The 24,081-nt window shown below is 35.1% G+C and overlaps 1 protein-coding gene across 1 annotated transcript in view; it reads right to left on the bottom strand.

Moving 5' to 3' along the window:
• PSMD14 (proteasome 26S subunit, non-ATPase 14) overlaps positions 1-24,081 on the bottom strand; it is a 105,324-nt gene that overhangs the window by 39,872 nt on the left and 41,371 nt on the right. The window contains exons 4-5 of the mRNA XM_069080334.1: positions 1,772-1,843; positions 1,394-1,513 (exon numbers count right to left, since the gene is read on the bottom strand). Coding sequence (XP_068936435.1) covers positions 1,394-1,513; positions 1,772-1,843 — 192 coding nt within the window. The remainder of the gene's footprint in view (positions 1-1,393; positions 1,514-1,771; positions 1,844-24,081) is intronic.

The following is a 24,081-nucleotide window of genomic DNA, read 5'->3' as shown; positions in this document are numbered from 1 at the left end:
TTAATTTCTACGTCTTTTGACAGCAATTCCCTCAAATATGAACTATATTCCAGGAAAGCTAGAGCAGAAGATCAATCACCATGCCTTTAAAATTAACTTTTTTTTATGGACAATGTATCCAAAATGGGATTTTTAGAAGAAAAATCCCCAAAAGGTCATATTACTTAACTGACAACAGCTTTCCAAGTCATTATTTCTTTTACAGGATCATTCATTATAAATGTAAAACATCAGAGTGTTATAGTGTTAACTCCAATATTATATAAATTCACTAATGAACATAGGTACTTGCTCAAAAGAAATAAAAATTAAGAATTAACCATTGCACAGAGAAAATTTTCTTCTCATTTATGCAGGGTGATTTTGGTGATCAAAATTACTTCATCATATATTATGTTGTAAACAAGCAATTACAGATAAATTATGAGATCTTCCTTTGCAGAAATTTAAATAAGACAAGGTGTGCTTGCCCCAGAGGGACTGGTTGCTGATACAAAACAGTTAATGAAGAAATTTGCTGATCTGAAAGTCTCATGATTTTCTCCCTCAAACTGTGGCACTGTGCATTTAATGAAACATGTTGTTATTGCTTTTATAAACTCAAATATATATTTCCTCTAGACACAATTCTTTATTTAACCATGTGAAAACACGAAAAAATAAACAAGGAAAAAAATGAATTCTAACATGGAATGAATATAGCATGATTAAATTAAGAGTAATTTCGACATTTCTCCTATTGCACATATTTTGCCCTAAATACCTGCTTTGCTTTTATTTCTACAGAGCTATAAAAGTTTATGGGCTATGTTGATAGTAAAATACTTAACAACCTCTTATGAGAAAATATCAAAAAATGCATTTATTCACACTGATCAAATATATTCCCCTACAAAGTCAGAATGCATAGACAGAGTGGATTCCTTACAAACAAACAAAGTAAATACTTCTGTAAATAATTTACTTCATTTGGGGAAAAGAAAACATTTTTTTCTGTGATTTCTTCAAATTATATGCTTTACACTTAACCATTATTAAGTACAGACTTAGAGTCACATATTTTAAGCATTAAAAAAAATCATATTTTTAAGACAACAGAAACAAAACCTGAAACTATTATTCAATTCAAACCTAAAAGTAGATTTTCAAATGTAATACTAATATCCTTTCCTTCATATATGCAATAATTTTATTATGTTATTGTATTTCAAAGCCTAAAAGCATTAATAAGGAGATCTAGACCTGGGACATGTTCTAGAAATTTCTATCATTAATGTCTTTTTTCTTTTCCTGTTGGGAAAAACCAAAACGGAATATGATAAAAAGTTAGTCAGCATAGAAAAAGAAAAAAAAAACACTTTTACTTGCAAGAAGAAACTGTAAAAGAACTCACTGTTCCTGACTGTGGCATAGCAAACACATCAATCACTCTGACGGTGTAATCATCAACAAATTCTCCGAGCATCAAACCCATAACTTCCATTGGAACTCCAGCACGACCATGTTTCAACATCTGTAAAGAAGAATGAATGTTACAACTGGATTCAAAGCTTTTATGTCTCAGAAATCTGTTTGCCTTATCAAACATCCCCACACCCCAGCTAATTTTCAAATTAATGGGAAAAATGTTCTTCATTTTGCATGTTAAATTAATAGGTTATATATGAAAGTGTTAGTTAACATGGAATATATTCCAAATCAAAAGGGTCAACAGTCTAATAAAGCTGTAACAAGGACAAAAGGACACACTAAAGTAAGTGGCTCTACTTACTTTCAACAGTGCCAAAGAAGAGATATAAACTTGTTCTGCTGTATCTACTGCCGGAGCATCTGTAGGTGGCCCCTAGAAAACAAGATAATCAATAAGTACTATCAAATACTTGCTATAACTATGCCAAGTTAACTAAAAATAAATTCAGTGCTTGTGTGTCATATTCACTTAAATAATAAAAAGCTTACAAGGAAAAAAAAATCCTGCTAAAATGAACTGATGATAATCAAAATCCCCAATATTATCCCATAGATAAAAATCCCACTAGAAAAAAAAATCTAAAATACTAAGCCACTGTTCAGGTGACCATAGAGCTAAGTCTTCAGCAAAGCTAACCTACCTTCAGCTGTAAAATAGCTCCAATTCATCATTTAACTATGTGTCTCTTATAGTGGTGTGAAAAGTAAATGCTGTTGGGCTAGTATGATTAACTGGCACCAACACAAACAACAATTTACCCCCTACTTCAGTTAAAGGTAACTTGTAGATTAGGGCTTTAGTAGCTCTCTGCAGAAATACAGGTACAATAGGGAAAAAAAATGAACCTTCAATCCCTAGGTGTAAAAGCTGAGTGCAAAATACTCTGCTCCTCCCTTTATGAATATTTTTTTCCAAAATTAACACTGTTGCCTAAGGTGTGAACAAGTAGTTGAGGGAGCTATGGCACAACACTGAAATGTTTCAGAAAACTCAACCAGAACCTTTTAGCCAGACAGTGCTGTTAATCTTGGTGTGCCCTCTATTGAGTAAAAAGGACACATTAGTGAAATATCACCAAAAGCTTCTAAATCTATTTTGGAATTAATTCAATATTATGTAAAACTATATGTACACACACACATATATGTGTATGTATTTACCAACTAGAAGTTTAAAATCATAGAAATGTGACTTCTCCAATAAGAACACACATGATCAACCATTCTTTAAAAAACACTGGACACTGAATGATTCTGGAAATTAATATGGTTAGTTACTTTTGTAATTACAGGGTCTTAGAATCCTCATATTCCTTTCCCTTCTAGGAAATCTATTTTCAGATTGTAGATCAAAAAAGTCAACAATTCAAATTATAAATTAATAATCTCTACAGAAGGCAAACAATTTATATCCATTACAGGTCACACTTTTAGATCCATGCATGTTATATCTATATACACATAGCTATACCCATACATTAGACACATTTGCTAAATGTATATGTTGTAGAGTTGCATGTAGTGTTTTAATAAAGAATTCAAGAAGTCTTAAAGAAGGTACTGGAAGAACACTTCTTAAGGATGTTATAGAGGGGATTAAGGACCTTCCACTTCTGAGATCCTATGATGAAACTAACACTTCTAAAAATACAACAGCCCACACCATGTGCAAAAATGACTAGAGATACCATTAGGAAAAGGCCAGGTATGCTGAGAACACATGAGAACTAATGACCACTTTAAAGTGACCTGAAATACATTATAGAAGGTAAGCATGAAAATTGGAAAACATGGGTTTTAATGCCAAATAGGCACCTGGATCACAGAGTATACTAATTTTGGTTTGATTTCCTTATTTGTAAGACAGCAATGAACCCACTTGCCCCTTTTTCTTAATTTTCTTATAATTTTTTAAATTAAGACTATCAAATTTATGTTCATATATTTAGAAATGATTAAAATAGTCATTACGTATTATCCAAGGTACTGCTTCATTACTCCCCTTTTATGAAAGCATGCTTTATACATGAAAAACTATATAACATCCATTAAAATGACTTGCCTTCCTGGGAAAGGAACTAGAGTCAAGGAGCTAACCTTTTTTCCCTACAGGCCAGTACTGAAACCAAGGTGGTATAGTAGAAAAAGCACTGGATTTGGAGTTAGAGGACCCTGGTTCAAATCCTGGCTCTCTTGCCACTTAACCTCTCTGGGCTTCAGTTTCCTCATCTGAAAAAAAAGAAATGAGGCAATAGTACTGGATGGACCTTCAAGCTTCCTTTGGATCAGGGATAGAGTAAAACTAATGCAGCAAAAGGCAAAGAAAGTCAAATGGAGTTATCCAAAAGTGATAGCCTAACCTAAACACATATAGGAATATATGCATATAAATGTATTATACATGTACTTGTAAGTATAAAGGTTAAAACTATCAGTAAAATGAACTCTCTGGGTAACTGTAAATTTGCCAGGTACAATTAAATATTCACCACTAAAGACTTACTCTGACAGCACATAAGAGTGTGGTGAGATGATTCTAGAAAATCTAGATGATTTTCTAAGGCTGAAAGAGTATTAAGTATGGACCCAGTAATTGAGTATGGGTCCAATGTTTTAAGACCAATGAGCTAAATTTGGCAAAGCTTCCCACTAGGTTGGCTCTAAGTTCATTTTTCCCCCCTCTGGCTATAACAACTTTCCAAAACCACTTACTAAGTTTCACTGTCATCTATGTTGGTGAGGAGGAGAATCTATACCAAAGAAATTATACTTTTAAATACTGAAGTATTCAGATAAACACATGTCCACCACACTGCTCTTATTAATAATAGTTGTTATGCAAAAACTATTTGACAGATCTGTACTTTAAAAAATCTACATATGATCCCCATAAGGATTTGGGAGTATTTTGGTAGTGTTACATTAAGTAGGAGGAATAGGGAAACATGGTCATTTGTGAGCAGGATAGAGAACTTTATCTTCCTCCAATGTCCTGGTATCTGACACTAAATTCACAAGTCTTCTGCAAGCTCTAAAGCAATTTTTAAAAGCTTCATGCAACCAGAGAAGATCAAGTATAACTCCTGTAACATTTCAGAAGAACCTACTATCACAGAATACTAAATCAAGAATACAATTATTCTACTGAGTCCCCAAACAATGCTGCTTAGTGTCAGAGGAGAAGACTAAAATCTGGGTGTTCTAACTACTAGTGTAATACTCTAAATACATGTGACACTATGACCTGTTAATGTTACAAATGAAATGTCTTTATCACTTGTCTATTTAAAGTTGTCTTAATAATATATAATAGCTAAAAATTAAAACTACATTCACCAAAGAAACAGCCATAATGAGCCATTTTTCCCTCAGATATCATAATTTGTACTAAGGGAATCATAGTCAAGGTCTTCATACACATCATTCTTCCCCGTGGGTCCTTTAGGGTTCAGTCACACGGGCTTACTTGCTGTCCCTCACACAGACTCTGCTCCCACTCCCATCTCTGTCTTTGTACTAACTGACCTCCATTTCTGGAATATTCTCCTTCCTCACCTCAGAACCTCTGGTTTCTTTCAGAAACCACCTTTCTCAATTACCTCAGCAGCTAGAGCCCATCTCTCTAAGGCTACCTTCTATTTTATAATTAGCTTTTATACATCTATACAGTATGGAAGTTCCTTTAAACCAGGCTTCTCCTTTTCCTTTTTCTTTGTGATCCCCAGCGCAGAGGTGGGCACGTAATAAGTTCTTTAAAAAAAAAAATAGCAACCCTCCAATTACATGTTAAAAATTTTTAAAAATATTTTAAAAAAGTTTTGAGTTCTATATTCTAATCCTTCCTCCCCTAACCCCTCTGAGACAGTAAGCAATCTAATACGGATCACAGATACTTATGCAATCATGTAAAACATTTCCATACTGGTCATTTTTTGCAAAAAGGCTCAGAAAAAGAATGAAAGAAAATGAAAAATAGTATGCTTTGTTCTGTATTCAGACAATATCAGTTCTTTCTCTGGAGGCAGATAACATTTTTCATCATGAGTCTTTTGGTATTGTCTTAGATCATTGAATTGCTGAAAATAGCTAAATCATTCACAGTTCTTCATCATACAATGTTGTTACTGTGTACAATGTCCTCCTGGTTCTGCTCACTTTGCATCAGTTCATGTAACATGTCTTTCCAGGTTATTTCTGAAATTATCCTGCTTGTCATTTTTTATAGCACAATAATATTCCATCACTACATTCCAGTTTGAGTTCTCAAGACCAAGACTAAAAGACAAACTGCTAAGTATAGCAGAATTCTTTATGAACTATCTTATTAGCAACTTATGTGAGGTAGAATCATTTATAAAGATCCACTTTTAAACATCTACAGTTGAAAGTTCTTTCTTGCCCATAGCTACACCTATTATGTCTATTTGGTTGAATCTAAAAGATTTGATTTATCATCTAAACAACAAGTCTGTCTCTTACCTACAAGTGTCTATAGGAAGTCATCATTCAGATGTGTCACCATCACCAAAATTTAACATGTAAGGGAATATTCAAAACCAAATTCATCACTGCCACCCCACAAAGTGCTTTCAGTATATAATGGCACCACAAATTCCCTAATCTCCCAAGCTAGAAATCTAGGAGTGATCTTAAAGTCTTTTTACTTCATGCTTAGTTTCAATCTGTCAATGAATATGATAATGATAATAATATAAGGAAAATGACAATAAAGACAGGTAAGAATGTAGAATTTCAAGAAATTTTGAACCTGTAGAAGATGTAACCCAGTCTCAACCCATTTTTGCACAGAATGGAAAATGAAATCAAAGCAATATTCTCCTCTTCCCCCAGCATCCTTTACAGACCTAAAATCACTGTTAGTTTAATGAATGAAAGAAAAAGCATTTATCAAGTATTTGCTATGTGCCAAGAACTCTAGCATGCACTGGAGATACAAACAGAAAAGTGAGACAATCTTCACTCCCCAAAAACTCACACATTAATTGGGAGAAGACAACACATAAAAGAGAGTTAAGTTGCAGAGCAAATGAAGTGGCCCAGAAATTGCAAGGGTTCAGGGGTGGGGTGGATGGCAAGGTCCAAGGATCCTTAGGTTTCATCAGTAAATTTAGTGACAACGATAAGCCACTGCTGGGCACAGAGGAAGGGCAGATGATAAGCTCTGGAGGACCATGGAAGGCAATAGAAAGGCAAATAGTCCTCAAGTTCTTTGGATAGCAGAAGGCTGCTGACTTCCACCTTATCTAAGCCTTGTGAGAAATCAAGGAGCCCAGGGAAGACTGACCTAGGTGGTGGGAGGTCTTCCTATTGTTTTGGGAATCCTGAAGGGGAAGGTGCTGACGTTAGGAATAAAGATTCCAATCCCTTATTGACATCTTCCCACCACTAGCTGTACTGATGGGAAGAATTTTTTCAAACTATATTTTATATAACTTAGTAGCTATAATGAAAATTATAATTGACAAATATATTTTAAACATAATTTATTAAAGTAATTACACCCACACTTATGGGTAACTGAATTTACCTTTAAAGGTTATTTTTAAATAAACAAATAAAGCCACTAACTTTGTAAGGAATGCCACGTGTCTCAGGTTTTCACCATTCTATGTGAAGGAGATTCAAATGCTCAAATGGATCCGTGATCTCAATTAAGAAAGTCCTTCCAATGATGCAGATGACAACCCCTCTATGCCTATCCATCCTGTATAACTCTGCCCCTTTTCTCCCTTAAGTTCCCCACAGGGAATTACAATGCGCTGGAAGCTTTCTGTGCTTTCTGAGAACACTGTGGGATTATCAATGGAACACTCTGGCTGTCAACCTGGCATTCCTTGTTTGTCACAAGATGAACATGTCTTATTTTCCTGTCATATAATTACTTGATAATATTCTTCACTCCTGTTCTTTGGAGTTCCTAACTGGTTCTATGTTTTAGCCTGCTCACAACCATAATACATCACTCCACTGCCCTGTGTGCAATACTCATTTTAATTTCTTTAAAGGCAGTTGTAATCCACATTTTGCTGCAATATAGCAACATCAGGAGAATGTTAATGTTAAAAATATGTGCCGATGCTTTCAAGGAAAGCATGTCCATTTTTCAGGGAAAAAGGTGCCTTCTGGGGACTTTTTATATTTAAAAAAAAAGTCCCAACAATTCTTCTAGAATTCATATAACCTTGTATAAGCTGTATGATCCTGGGCAAATTACTTAATCTCTCTTTGCCTCAGTTTCCTCTTCTGAAAAAAGAGGGGGGTAATAATAGCACCTACTTCCCAGGGCTGTTGTGAGAATCAAATGACATAATATTGTAAAGCACTGAGCACAGTGCCTGGCATATAGTGCTATGTAAATGTTAGCTGTTACCGTTGTTGTTGTTAAAACTATATACTTGATAACCTCTACCATTTTCTCCTACACGTCACATCCTCAATCACCATCCCACTCTCAAATTTTCAACCTCTCCTTCTCAACTAGTTCCTTCCTATTGTTTTCAAACAAGATTGTTTCTTCCATCATAAAAAAAAAAATTCTTCCCTAGGCACTTAAGCTATTATCCTTTATTTTTCCTCCCTTTCTTGGCCAAATTCTTTGAAAATGTTACTTATACTTATCTACTGCCTCCACCTCCTCTCCTATTACCTATTTCTTAACCCTTTGAAATGTGGTTTCCCAGCTCATCACTCAACTGAAACTGCTCTCTCCAAAATCACCAATTGACAAATCTGATGACTTTTCTCAGTACTAATGCTCCTTGACCTATCTACTACATTTGACATTGTTGGCCATCTTCTTCTGGATACTACTTCCTTGGTAAGTTTTCATGACACTCCTCTCTTAATTTGCCTCCTACCTGTCTGACTACCCCTTCTGAGTCTTCTTTTCTGGTCCATCACCCACATCATTTCCCCTAAGTGGGGTATTATTCCCTAAGATTCTGTCCCATAACCTCTTCTCCATTATTTTCTCTTTTGGGATATTCCATAGGTTTAATTCTCATCTCAAAGTAGATGACTTCTAGATCTCTCTTCCTGCCTCCTCCCCATCATATGTGTGTGTGTGTGTTTCAAGCTGGATATCTTGAAGAAATCTTGAGTAGTCCTCACTCTCCACCCCATATTGTCAATCAGATGTCAAATCTTGCTGTTTATACCTTTACAATATCTACCAGTTACCACCTTAGTCAAGGTCCTTATCACCTTTTATGTAGATTATTGCAATATAGCCTCCCAAATGGTCTCCTTGCCTCAAGCCTCTCACCATTCCAGGTATCACTGTCCTTACAAATCTAACCATGTAATTAACCTACTTAACCAAAGCCAGGGGTTTCACATCTAGGATAAAATATAAATTACTTTGTCTAGCTTTTAAAGTCCTGTATAATCTGGCCCCAATCTAAATTTCGTGGCTCACTGGACATTACTTCCCTCCTGAACCTGGTGACTGGACAAACTGGTCTATTTTTTCATACTGGACACTTCATGATCTCATTGCCTTTGCAGTGGCTATCCCATTTTCTGGAATGCTCTTCCTCCTTACAGAGAGTTCTACACTTCCTTTAAGATGAGGTTCAAGCTCATCTTCTACATGAAGCCTTTCCTGATTCTCCTCCCAACTGTTAGTGCTCTCCCTCCCAAACTCCCTTGTAGATATTTATACTCGGTCACTTTGTATTTATGCTGCATGTATTTCATATGCACTTGTTGTCTCCCTAATTATAATGTAACTGCATTGCAAGGAACAATTATTTCATTCTTTGTACTTACATCTCCAGTGCCTAGCACATAACAGTAACTTAATAAATACTTGTTGATTGGCCTTATGCCTTGCGCCTGATATTTCTTATCAGAAAGTCAGTGAACAGGGCTCTTTCTCTAATAATATCTTCTTGATATAATCTTGAATGGCTTTAACACCTTGTTGTCAAAGTGCCTATAAACTGTGCTTTGTTCTACCAAATTAATTGCCTTTAAATAATCAATAATTACAAGATCTTAAAATCTCCATATATTTCTATTAACTATAAAATGGCAAAAAGACATTAGTATATTATTATACTGCAAAAGCCTTCTTGTTGCTCAATACTCTCATCGATAACACCCTTGACTTATGAACAGATGACTCTCATAAAGTATAGAGAGTAATCACGTAGGTTGACAATTATTGATGGTCTCTACTGGTCTCATTTCACTATTAAGGTCTAAGAGTTTTTCCATGCCTTTAGTATCTTCCCCTCCTTCAAAAACCTTTGTATATTGGTCCCTCAATTCTATAACAATCCTATCAATTCCAGCACAGAACTCCTCCATATACATTTGCTTTAATTTGGATATTTTCCCCATCTTTGTTCTCTTTAAGGTTATTTTTATCTCCTCTATAAGCACATCTGAGACTGATGTTAGGGTCCAAGTGGGGTGAATGTGTTGATCTTGACAGAAAAAAAAACAGTTTGTTATCATGACTTTTGCAAATCATTTCCACATTTCTTTTTTCGGTAATTCTCCTTCCATTTTTACCCTTGAATGTCCTTGGGATGGCTTTGTCTAGTTGTAATCTCGCCAAACTTTCTTAAAATTGGTTTTTGCCTTCCACTATCTTTCTCTGCTTTATGAAATGATACTACTTCTAGGTTTTTTTTTTAAATTAGATTTTACAAACCAGTTTACATTCTAACTTGATATTGTTGGCAGCCATCTCTCTCCGTCTGGCAAACAAGTCAGATGTCTGCTGATTAAGGCAGTTTCTGAGGCTCTTATGAGCTCCTTGGTGTGGTAGTAAATTTATATTCGTTAAACTTCTGGATAAAATTATTATGGTTAATGTCATTTCTGTTTTTGAAGTAAGCAAGAGTTAAAACAGAAATTACTGATACTATAGTAAACCAAAGAAAAGTATTCTGATTTAGCGTGAAATAGTTGTAGAAAAAATACTTGTTTTCAGAAAAAGAACTGAGAGACAACACGTTAGGTGGAATTCTAGGTAGCCTTTTCTGCTTCTATTGAAACTGTTTTTCACCTTTAAAGACTCCTTAGGGCACCACAAGCTAGTTCTTCCCCTCCTCCTTAATACGTCTAAGTAAGTAGGAGTTGGCAGGGTGTGGTGGGGGCAGTTCCATTTGGAAACACAAAGGACATATGCTTCCTCTATCTCTGAACCTACCTGGAAGTCATAAGCCTGACCTGGTTCTCACTACCACAACCACCACTATTACTGCAGCAATCAACTAAGGAGGTACCACTGGTCAAGGAAGCCTTGCATCAACATTCTAATTAAAACCCTGGGGGTGACTTAGTTTAACAAGTTGCTATGAGTTTTGTGTTCTTTATGTCACATGACTGGCAAATTCTTTCCTCTTTCTCCTCTATAACCACTGTGATTCAAAACTCTTATATTTCTGAGTGAAAAACCATCTGCCTTGCTGCATCTTTTGAACTTTCATTCTTGACCAAATTCAACTCTATGGTCCCTATCTACCTTTTCCTAATCCCTTCCACTGAGCCTGCCAACTCTGGACACTAGAATCTAGGTTTCTCCTGAATGTGCTACATCATTTACCATCTTCTCCAATGCAAATACCTCTCTCATGACTCCCAACTTACAGATGTTGAGGGCCAGATGGATGAGTTGGCATGGTTATTTTTTATTTCAATTCTTTTAATAGTCACATTACCATCTATGCCAACCTGTCCAAGTCTTTGTTGCTATCAACTATGAATGTCCAGATCATTCTCTATCCTTTCTGAATGAGTTCAGTATTGGTTTCATAGTCTTCCTTTCCATTTTAGCTCCTTTATACCATCCTTCATGGCTTTAGTCTTCACACTGATGACTCTTGGAATACTTTGGCTTCCCAGTTCACCAGCATCCTCAACATCAGCCCTCTAGGACTTCTATCTCTATTCCAAATTAGCCATTCATAGGGTAGAAAGGTAGATCTTACTATGAACACAAAATATTCTACCGGAAAGATCCTGAACTAGTTCTCCTCTATAACTACAATATCCTGTACCTCCACTTCTCCCATTGCCTCACTCATTAACTGTAAGTGTACTCCTCCTGATTCTCAATGCAACCTTTAGTCCATAATACTTTTTTTTCAGGCTATCAACATCACCTTCTCCTACCCCTTTTTTGTCCTTTCCTTGAATACTGATTGAATGGTAATTTTTATCCCTAGGTCACTCCTATCATCTAAATTGTCAGTTCCTTCTCTTAAGCTACCAACTGTTGCAGGAGGGATTTGGTCTCATGACAAATTCATATTATCTGTCAGCAGGGTACAAAGAAAATACAGTAAATTTAGAATCTGATGACCTAGGGCTGAATCCTGACTCTTCCACTTAGAAGGCAAGTGACTTCTCTAGGTTTCCTGTTTCTTTATCATGAAGTAAAAGGATTAGACTAGATAATCATCTTGGTCTCTTCTGGGCCTCCGAACCATATCTACACACACATTTATTTATTTGTTTATTCATTCATTCATTCATTCATTTATTTATTACTTTTTGGAGGGCAACTGGGGTTAAGTGACTTGCCCAAAGTCACTCCGCTGGTGTGTCAAATGTCTGAGGCCGGATTTGAACTCAGGTCCTCCTGACTTCAGGGCCGGTGCTCTATTCACTGAGACACCTAGCCGCCCCTACAAATACATTTATTGATCTCTAACTGACTCCTTATCACACATTCCTCCCCCACTACAATAGATTTTCCTAAAATCTTCTCAACATCATATAAACTAGGTACCTTATTTCCTAGCAGACTGCCTCACCTTTTTTCAATGAGGAAAAACAGGTTCCCTCATCTATTCTCTCCACTTCAAAACTCTTCATTCTTTCATCCCTCCTAGGTTCCATAGTAGACTTGGAGTAAGGAAGACCTGAATTCAAGTTTTGCTTCAGACACTTACTAGCTATCTGACCCTGGGCAAGTCACTTAGCTCCTCTCAGCCTGAGTTCCCTCATCAGTGAAACAGGCACAATAACAGTACCTATCACACAAGACTGTGGTGAGGATCAAATATGACAATGTTATTCCTTTATTCTAATCTTAGAGAATGAGAAAGCAATTCTCTTTGCCAAGGCTAATCTTTCTACTTTGGCCCATAACCCCAATAGTTCCTCTATTCCTTTCAAGATCTGGTCCCTATTGATTAGTTGGTCCAGATGAACTACATTCCCAGGCCCTGAAACAAGTGAAAGGTGTGACTGCTGAACTACAGACAGTGATATCTGAAAAAACAAAACAAATCAAAACAGGAAAGTTAACACAAGATTGGAGAATTGCCCTGATTTTCAAAAAAGAGAACTATCTGTAAAATATAGGTCAACTTGAGTCTGATTCTTAAGAAAATTCTATAGCAGATCATTAAAGAGATGGTTGTTGAACATCTAGAAAGAAATAGCACTTACAAAGAGTCGGCATGGCTTCATCACGAACAGATCATGCCAGACTAAATTTCCATTCTGACAAGATTACTACACTAGAAAGTGAGGGAAATGCTATGCATATATTTACCTAGATTTTAAGCAAAGCTTCTGAAAAAGTATCTCATACTATTCTTGTGAAGAAGATGGAGGATTATGAATTAAGCAATGATGCAATCAGAACAGGTTGGATGGCCAGTTTCAATCTGTTAATTATTCAGTATCAGTGTGGTAGGAGGTCTTCACTGGAAGATTTGTACATGGCCCTGTGCTGTTTAACATTTTAATGAATGACTTAGATAAAAGCACAAATGGCTTGCTCATCAAATTTGCAGATGACACAAAAGTAGGAGGGACAACTAACACTGTGGATAACAGCCCCAAGATTTAAATTAGGGATTCTTAATGTTTTCTATGTCATAGACTCCTCTGGAAATCTGATGAAGATTATGGAGTTTTCTCAGAATGTTTTTATGTGCAAGAAACACATAGAATTACAAAGGAAACTAGTGATACTGAAATACAATTATTAAAATATATATTTTTAAAATTCACAGTTAAGAACCAGAGTTAAAAGAAATTGGAGATATTAAATCTGAAGAACACTCAAAGGGTGGAGGGAGGTATGACGGCTTGTCTTTAGGTATTTTGAAGGACTGTCAAGTAGAGGAGTCACCAATATTGTTGCATTTGGATCCCAGTGGAAAGAATCAAAAACGATGAGTGAAGGTTGAAAAGAAAATCTAGGCTTGATGTCAAGACTAACCTCCTAATAATTAGAACTGTCCATGAGTAGAATGGACTACCCCAGAGCGTGGTCGATTCCACCTTCTTGGAGGTCTTAAAGCAGACACTTGTTGGTATATTATAGTGGGGTTCCTTTTAAGTAAAAGTTGGACTTGATTACTACAAAGATATCTTACAATGCAACTTCTGTAAGTCATTATCCTTTACCTCACAAATCTAAGTAGTTGTCAAATCTTCTCATTTTTATCTCCACAACATCTGTTCTTTTCTCTCTATTCATGTGGCCAGGACCTTAGTTCATACTTTCATACCTTCTGCCTAGATTACTGCAATAGACTCCTAACTGGTCTCCTTGCCTTAAGGTTCTTTCCATTCCAGAATTCATTCTTCACACAGGTACCAAAGTAACCATGTCATTTCCTACTCAATAAATTTTAGTGACTCCCTAGTGACTCTAAGATCAAATATTTCTTCTTTTTCCTGCCCCTTTCAAATGTCTATTTTACGTATTTTTCTAATGTACATATAATACTACATGTATATATTGTCTAGATGTTCAAACTTTTTTACCAACAAGGATGTACAATCAAAAAGGTCTAAAGACCACTGTTCTAGACAAACTGAAAAACCGGCTGTCCCCTGAAAATTCCATTTCCCATTTCAATGGCAGCACCTCTCCACAATGCTTCCAGGGATGGGGAACCTGTGACCTTGAGGCAATATGTGGCCTTCTAGGTCCTTGGGTACAGATTTCTGACTGAGTCCAAGTTTTACAGAACAAATCCATTTATTAAAGGGATGTGATCTGTGAAGTTTGGATTCAGTCAAAGGGCTGCACTTGAGGACCTAGAGGGCCACATGTAGCTTTGAGGCCGAAGGTTCCCCATTGCTGTAGACTTCACTCCTTAATTAGATACACCTTTGAAAATTATTCTCTTCTATCAAGACTCAGTTCAGCATTGTATTTTCTTCTCAAATTTTTCTTGTAGTAGTTTTTGCTATGCCTCTATCTGTCCATTTCATTTCCCACTAGGAGAATGTGAGCCTCTTAGGAAGAGACCATGTTTTTATCATTGTAATTTTAGACCCCAGAAAAGTCCCCCACATAGAGCAAGTGCTTAATGTCTATTCTATAGAATTAGAGTTTTATCCATATTGAATATTCCTTTTGTATTCTTTCAGATTTTAATTTATCTCTGGGCTTGGTGTATTTCTCAACACAGACTATTGGCATATACTAGGGAAGATGGGCTATTCTGAAGCAGGTAAGAAACAAGTAGGAGCCGCCTGTGTGTGTGTGTGTGTGTGTGTGTGTGTGTGTGTGTGCGCGCGCGCGCGCACACGTGCATTTCAAGGGCAAGATGGATGGAGAGATACTCAAGAGAATGCCAGATGTATTCCTTCATCAAACCCCAGGTGATTTTATTCTGCAAAGTATCTTTGCAGCATCAAGTCCTAAGTGTGCTTTCTGTTTTGTTATTTAGTCCAATGTAGGAGCAGTGCTGTCATTGCTCACATTTCTACCTTTGAAGCATGAACCCAATGGATTTATAGCAGTATGAATAAGTAAAATAAAAGGTTGCTGTTTATTAATTTTTAAAAAATTGTTTACTTTGCTTTTTTCCTGCACTTCTAAATAAAAATACATGTAGATTCTTGAAAAAACAACTGTTTTTAGGGAGGCAGTGTGACATAATAGAATAAACACTGTATTTTAAATGAGGGGACCTGGGTTCAAGTCCCAGCTGTGTAACCTTGCTCAAATGATCCCTGAACCTTAATTTTCTTATCTGTTAAAAAAGGTCAATAAATGCATATATTATCTCACAAGTAGTTCCTAGCACTGAATCTAACTACAAAGTATTTCAAAGATTTAAATCAGGAAGGGATTTTGAAGGGCAGTTAGTCTAACCCCCCATTTATAGATGAGGCACAAAGAGCTTAAATGACTTATCTGCTTAAGGTCACACAAGTAGCAAATCAGAGGGCTAGGATTTAGGATCCTTCTGCGTTCAAACTCAATTAACTTTCTGCTGCTCCATGCCATATATCCAATATTATCATTTGGCAAAGAATATTAATAAAAGTACACTGTAATTCAGATAATTATAATTTTACATAAATGTTTTTCTACTGGATATTTTTTAGAAATCATCCTGGAGAATAAAGGATCAGTAGCAAGATAAAAAAACTTTTCCTCCTTCTGAAATAAGTTTACTCCCTCTCCCTTTTGGAAAGATAAAGGGAAATAGACAATATGAATTTTTTAAAAGCAAACTATTTCTTCCTCCTGCTTTTCTGGTTCTTTATCGCTCTACTTTTGAGTTGTTCCCCCTTAACTTTCTCTTCCTCACCACCAACACCCTCATTTACAAGCACTTAACACTTCACACCTAGATCAGTGTATGGGCCAGAGCTTCCTAATTTTAGCCTTTCTTCCCTCTAATTTATCCTGACTTGAACAAAAGGTCAAATAGTTAAAAAGAAATAATGGGAAAAACCTGAAGAAAAGGGAATTAGAACTAGCAGGTCTCAAACTACAACATAACATCAAAACTATATGGAACCTATTTTTAAAAAAGTAGTATTAGTGGAACAGACTAACAAAGTAATGCAGGGCTTAACAAAAACTCAGCAACACAAATTACTGGGATAAAACTTGTTATTTGATATGAAGAGTAAAAAGCAAAGAATAAATTTAGATTTATCTTTCACTATATACAACAGTAAGTGATAAAACAAATTGTCACATTCCTAAAAAATTAGGCCAGACATACAGCATCCTCTATATATAAATATAGTTGACAGATAATTCATAACTAGAAAATAAATATAAATTATACCAAAAAAAGTGATTTCAATGTTTTTCCAAGTAAAACAGAAAAAAAGTAGGTGCCTATTATTGGGTAACTGTTAAGCAAACTATGGTACATAAATGCAATGGAATATTACAGTGCTGTAGAAATGATCAATATGAAGAATTCAAAGAAACATGGGAAGACTTATATGAATGATATAATGAAGTAAGCAGAATCAGGAAAACAATATACACAATGACTACAACAATATGAATAAAAAGAAAAAAAGGAAGCTGAATGCTGTGCCATTAAAAGGACCAAGCTAGGTCCTAGAAAAGAAATAATACACCTCTCTTCCTTCTCTGAAAATGTGAGGGAGACTATGGTATGGAACATTGCATATACCATCAGACTATGTTGGTTACTCTTACTGAACTGTTTTTTCCCTCTCTTGCTATTTTGTTCTTTATTACAAAAGATGGCTTACTGGAGAGGTATACAGGGCATCCTGAAAGTCAGCACCGCTGTAAGCTAACACACTGTATATCTGGAAATGAAGGCGATGTTTTAAAAAGCAAAAGATATCAAGTCTTTAAAAAACTTCTGTATCAATAAGGTCAATGCAACTAGAATAAATAGAGAAGCCTGTGACTGGGGGGAGAAGAATGGAGGGGGAAATCTTTGTATCAAGCATTTCTCATAGAAGTTCACTATCAAAGATAAATAGAAAATCAACAAAATTTACATTAAAAAATTGATGCAAATTTCTAAGACTAAGAGGCATTCATTCCCAAATGGGTAAGTATTAAAATGAAGAGTTTCAAAATAAGAAATGCAGTCTAAGTAAGCATAAACACAAGAAAACACACTAAGTCACTAAGAATAAGAGAAATACAAATTAAACCAATTCTAAGGCATCAAATCCAACAAACTCACAAAACATGAAAGTCATAACATTGGAGAGACTGAAGGAAGAAAGTCATACTAACTGGCTGCTAGTGCAACTATGAATTAGAATAACTACTCTGGAAATCAATTTGGAATATGAGAAAAGGTAATGGACCATCTATGCCCTTTGACCATATGATCTAATATTAGGCCCTATGGTGGTCAATGACAGAAAGAAAGGTTCCACTTATACCAAAATATTCATTACATCACTTTTTGTAGAAGCAAAAAATAGGAAACAAAGTACCCATGTGTTTGAGAATGCAAACAAACTTCAATATATAGTATCCCAAAAATCTCAATGTAGTTTTAAGCTTTTGCCTAATGGAAAAGAGTTTGCTATAGAAATGTTGATCAAGAAATATTTTAAAGTTTCAGTTTAAAACTGCACTGAGACTTTTGAGACATTCTGTGTATTTATGTAATGGAAGACTACTGTTCTTTAAGGAACAGCAAATATTAGGAATTCAAAGCAACATGAGAAGATTTACATGAAGAGTTAAGAAAGTACAAGGAGGAAAAAGTACAAAATGCCTATAATATGAAAGACAACACAACTCAGATTAAATCACCAATATCTGCTGCAGATGACTGGTGTTGGAACATACTACCCTCCTCTTAGGAGAAGAATGATAGACTATAAGTAAAATGTAACATTTGGTTGGATGTCTTGCAGTCATATTTAGTTACTTTTGTTATAAGGTCAGGGGATAGAGATTGTTGGAAATGAAAACACAAAAGAAACTATTATCAAAACTTTTTTTTTTAAGCCTGGTTATTCTCTTTCTTCAGTTAGGATGTCTTTGATCTTGTATAGGATACTCCAAGAGAATGGGGGAAAAGTCAGCATACAGGCCAAGTTTTGTTAATATTTTCTTTATCATTTTTTTCCATAATAATGTCTATTATTTTTCTACATATTTGGCATTGTCTTTTATTTCATATGCCTTGAAAAAAATCAATCCCACAATACTCTCTAAATTTTATCACCTCTAACATAGAATCCTCAGTGGATACTTGGTGTAATATAACAGTTTTCCCCATCTTTAATTTTCTTTAGTGTCATTTCTACTTCCTCATTCAGGATATCAAGATTAAAATGTTACAGTCAAAATGTGATCACTACATTCTAACTGATGATGAAAAGTTTGTTATAGAAATGATCACTCTTGGGGCAGCCAGGTGGCTCAGTGAGTAAGAGCACAGGCCCCAGAGTCGGGATGACCTGGGATCGAATCCGGGCTCTGACAGCACCACACCCAGAAATAACTGGCTGTGTAACCTTGAGCAAGTTACTTAACCCCAATTGCTTAAAAAAAAAAATGATCATAGTTCAATCCTTATTAACTAAGAATGTCAAAATTGCTATGGCTTTAGTTCCAGTAGGATGTCCAGTTTATCAATGGACAAAGATCTTACACTTGAAGTACTAACTGCTAAATGCTTATGGACAATCTATCCTATACAATCCCTGCTTGTTCTACTATTCTGTCCTGGGGGTCATTTGGGACTTTTCTTTGTCTAAAACACTGATGATGTCAGATTATTCACATACTGAGGATATACTTCTGTAGAAGTTAGGCAGGACCACAGAAAACCTGAACCCTGGACTATAGCTGAAAGTCTTTCTAGCAGAAGAGAACTTAACAGAGTTTGAAATCCCCTGGCAAAGCTTGGAGAACCTGGGGTTAACTCCAAAATGAAGTGCTGAAATAAAGCAAATGTAACTGAAAGTCAACAAAGGAGAATATAAGGATGGATGTGTGAGAGTTACAATATTTACACTTGGAAAGCAATGAATCCTTGAAGTACTAACATAAATACCATTTCCTTAACACTGACCAGGTACTGGTAGGTAGAGACAGGAAGTAAACAAAAGCAAGATTTTTGTCTTCATAACTCACAATCAAATGAGAAAACATAAATACATTAAACCTTAAAGTGCTATGTAAATGAGAAGTATAATTACAATCTAGTTGGGGGGGAAGTAACTTACATGCAAAAGTAAAGAGTACAAATGATTAACTGTCAAAATGATTATTATCACTAAATACAACAGTATCTCTGGGAAGTTGGAGATCAAGGTGGGGAGACAAGAGTGGTAAAGAAAGGTCTTATGGAGGTAGTGGGACACCAATAAGAATATGATAAATGGGTAGAATTTAGATAGGAGAGAAAAACAACTTTTTACATGGAAAGAATCTGTCTAAGGCAAATACAATTTGTCAACATACGCACTACTACAAAGTCGTCTATTTAAAGCTGGGTTTGAGGAAACATGTGATGTATCTTTGGATCAAATTGAAAACAAAATAAAATTTAAAAAATCCACAGCAGAGTAAATATCTAAAGAAACTGAAATGTCTCAAACATCTAAAAGAAGGAAATAATTTCATTTCTAACATTTTCTTGTTCAAGAAGACCATGTATAGGAAAAAAGAAGCCCCTTAATTCTAAATCCTGGACACCAATTCCCCTTTTCCACTTCTGACTCAGAGAATTCTAATCAAATCAATACAATCTTTACCTATGGAAAGGGTGGGTCAAATGACTGACCTAGTGTTGCACTCAAGAATTCTTTTGACTTTTAAGACTCAGGGTCCCTGGTACTCTACTATAAAAATGTCAGATTCTTGAGGGTTTGGACCTTCTCACACCAGTATTTGTATTCTGAGCACTCAGGGTCTTTCATTTTTTAATTCAAAGTGTCATTGAATTTTAAGTAAACTGTTAAGTACATATTACAAAGAAACATTCATCCTTGACTGTTTTTGCCTAATTAAGTACAGGCAGCTAGGTGGCTCAGTGGATAGATTTCTAGCCTGGAGTTAGGAAGACCTGAATTCAAATTCAGCCTCAGACACATAACAGCTGTATAACTCTGGGAAAGTCACTTAACCCTATTTGCCTCAGTTTCCTCATCTGTAAAATGAGCTAGAAAAGGAAATGGCAAGCCATTCCTGTATCTTTGCCCAAAAACCCCTAACTGGGGTCATGGGCACAGTTGAAACAACAATTAAATATAGTCAAAGTTGTGGCTGCAATTACTTAGTAATAACCAAAAATTGTAAAGGCATTAACTTACATAATTTATGAATTAACTGACTACACATCCAGAAGTCTTGCACTTAAGGAATTTTCAGGCTTGTTCCAATAGAATGAAAGATTCTAAGGGCAGGGTTGTTTTTCCATTTCTTCTTTGTATCCACAGTGCCTTGAACACCCAGGAGACACTTAATAAAAGCTTGTGGTTAGGTTATAAAAAGAACAATTCCTGTAGTCTACAGATGTTGAGAGTGATGAGGAGACAACATAGAAAAAAGTAAGATCTCTTAGAGCCAGGAAAGTCCTATTAAAGTGCAAGAACATTACTGCCATGAAAATAATGATGGACTTTGACCACTAATTTAACCCTATGTCCACAGAACATTATCAGTTTAATCTACTGAAATAGAGAACTATATAAATTTTGTAACATTAAGTCAATGAGAAAATGACACTTGCTAAATATGGTCTTAAAATATATATTCTGTAAGTTGTATTTACCCACAGGTTAGAGGGAATGTGATGGACTAGAAAGTGCACTAGATAATGAAACAGGAGCCTTGGGTTCTAATTTTTCTTGATTATGCCACTAACAAAGCTCTTTCATTTTGGGCAAGTCCTTTAAGTTGTATAATCCTCTATTAAACACTTTATGTCAGGCACTCTGCTTTAACCTCTCTAGGCTCAATTTCCAGCCCTGTAAAACAGAGGAGTTGGACTGGATCATCTTTAAGGTCTTTTTCAGCACTAAAATTCTACATGTGGATATATTTAGTTAAATATACCATATTACAACATTTAGGCGGAAAAGGGAAGCAATATACTTTTATTAAACACCCATTATGTGCCAGGCACTATGAGATTTAAAGTAGCAAATTAGATTCCAAATACAAATCTCAACCAAAATTCTCTCAGCAGTTATTGGTTTAGGGAGTTATTAATATAAGCAATAGAAAAAAATTTATGGAGAAAATGGTTTCTCTGTGGTGCTTTATCAACAGCATAATTCTAAAATTATCAGCTTTATGAAGTATGTGAACCATTCAAGTTAACTCTAATGACCTTACAACTATTTTATCACCATAATAACTGCACTACCATATTTTACAATGATCAAACAAGAGTACTCCATTTTTTAGGCTTTATATTAAAATATAAGCAACATTTCAAGTTAATTTAAAAGCAGGCAAAAGATTAACTTAAGAACAGGTCAAGATTTTGGGGACTAGAAAAATAAATAAGTCTAATATGATGCTATATGTACTTTTTATATAAGTGAAGGAAGTTTTATTGACAACTATTTTTGTAACTAATTTCCATTTTACTCTTGGAAATCTCAAGCTATTTAAATATACCTCTCCTATATTTAAGCCAAAGTTACAAGACACAGAAAAATATTATGGACGATGGACATTTAAAGAGGGGAAAATAAAGCTCTTTTATGTTTTCTTAAATTAACAGTAAGATGGAAATTATAATAGTTGCCTATATTCAAATTTTGAGTCTACTATAAAATTTTCAAAGCTTAAAATTTGATAACAAAGAAAATATCTGTTTTAAAACTGATGATTTAATTGAATAATACTATGCTTTTGGATTTACGTTCCATATTAGGTAAGCTGAATTATGATGCTGACATAACTTTTTAATAAAAAGCCTCTAATACACTAAGCTGCTTGTAAGACATACAGACTAAAGTGGGAGGGATCTTAGGAGTGGCTGAGGTGGGTGGGAACAAATCCAAACAGCTTGTTATTTTGCAAAACAGGCCAAATTCAGTCATTTCATTGCCAGGTCCTCTGAGTACAACTTCATTCACCCTTCTACCCCTAAATTTCCCCCAAATCTCATTTCCTAACTAACATACTGCCTCAGAGGAGCAAAGCATAAAAAAAAAAAAGTTAATGAAATCCTCTCTCCACCACATATGCCTTATTTACAAAACCAAAAACTGAAATAATCACATTTGTTGCTTAATACTTTAAGACATTTCCTATGACTATCTTAAAGTTTGGAGAATGAAATGGCAAACCAGTCCAAATAGGGTCACAAAGAGTCGGACACAGACACTAATGAAACGACTGAATGATAATCTTAGTTATTTAAACTGCTATTCTTCAATATAGCTTTAAAAGGGTAAAACAAACACAAAACATCCTCAAGAGGATGATTCTTTTGCCTTTAAACCTTCCAAAAGCATTAGACAGGGAAATGACCTGCCTACAGGGTAAAAACCATAGTTATAGGCAGATTTAAGTGAAGCTGGTCTTTATATATGCATGTATACACCTATCCTAAGCTGATCTCAAACCTTTTATTGGCATAAATAAGGAAACTAAATGTACCACTTTAAATGGAATTTTGATTTGTCACATTTAGTTATAAAGAATTTATGAATATCTATGTATTCATAATTTTTAAGGCTCTAATGATTTACCTTGTTAACAAATTTCAAATGTAGCTAAATTAAATGATACAAGCATTTTGCCATTTAGAAGGTTAAAATCTGATACAGTATAAAAGCTGTGACTTCTCCTTGGGCAGCCCTTGTTGACTAAGTGCTAAAAAAAGGCATTTGCCATTATAACGGCACAAAAACTATGGCCTCCAAGTGTTACCTACTCAGGCCTTTTAACAAATTTGTTAACACTCTTAGTTATATTACTCCACCTTTCTCTTAGTGTGAACTGGTATCAATTATTTAGCCAATTTTATTATGTTATTAAAATACCTGCTGATTAAACGTGAACCAAAGTGTCACTTTAAAGAAATGTAAAATAAATAGTACCACTGAACTGCAATGCTCCCCAAATGTCTAAAACTGAAGTTGAAGTTAATTATGTTGGCAAAAGTGATAACATAAAACATTTCAAGAATTTGCACAAAATGCACGCTTTTCCCCTCCTTTGCTATAAAAGCTTATTTTCCCAGCACCATAAGGCTATCTATGTAGTTGTTTTGGGATTTTGAAATGACAAAGGGTCTTAACACACAAGTTTTCAACAAAAGGGATTTAGACTTCACAAATGGAAGTGATTATACTTTAAAAAAAAAAAAACAACACATTATTTGGAAACTTGATACAAAATGAGCTTTAACTTTATAGTATCCAGAATTTCTACACAAAATGTAAAATTTGATGTAGCCATCACTTACAGTTTCCTCAATTAAAAACCTTTAAAATAGAAATAGCATACAAACAAGGCAATACAAAAACATACAAATAACTACCACTGTATTGTTTATCTCTTACCCAGCAAGGTAAGAAACAACCTTTTAATACTTTAATTTTGAGAGTATTAAACAACTAGTGTGAAAAACAAGCTGCATGTAAACTATTTCTACTGCCTGTGCTTCAATGACTAGCTGAGGCAACCTGTTATAGGAGGTGTTAATTGGCAATAGGAGTACAAGTCAGAAGCATGTTCCCCATCGTCCTAACCCAGCAAGGCTAGGTCATTAAAGTGGAAATGAATTCTTTCATGTCGACTTAACCCTTTCTGTGCTTGATTTCAGCTGTTTTCCCTCAATTAATTTAAAACTTGTTACTTTTTAGAGTTTAAAAAAAAATCCTCAGGCTGACAGTTTCAATGGATATATTATTCAGAAGGCAAGGAGAGTTAAT

The sequence above is a fragment of the Petaurus breviceps genome, unplaced genomic scaffold (genome assembly GCF_028583685.1).
Source record: "Petaurus breviceps papuanus isolate PSGF00001 unplaced genomic scaffold, PetGlider_PUasm1.0 91133, whole genome shotgun sequence".
NCBI lineage: Eukaryota > Metazoa > Chordata > Mammalia > Diprotodontia > Petauridae > Petaurus > Petaurus breviceps.
This window is presented reverse-complemented; position numbering and strand designations above follow the sequence as displayed.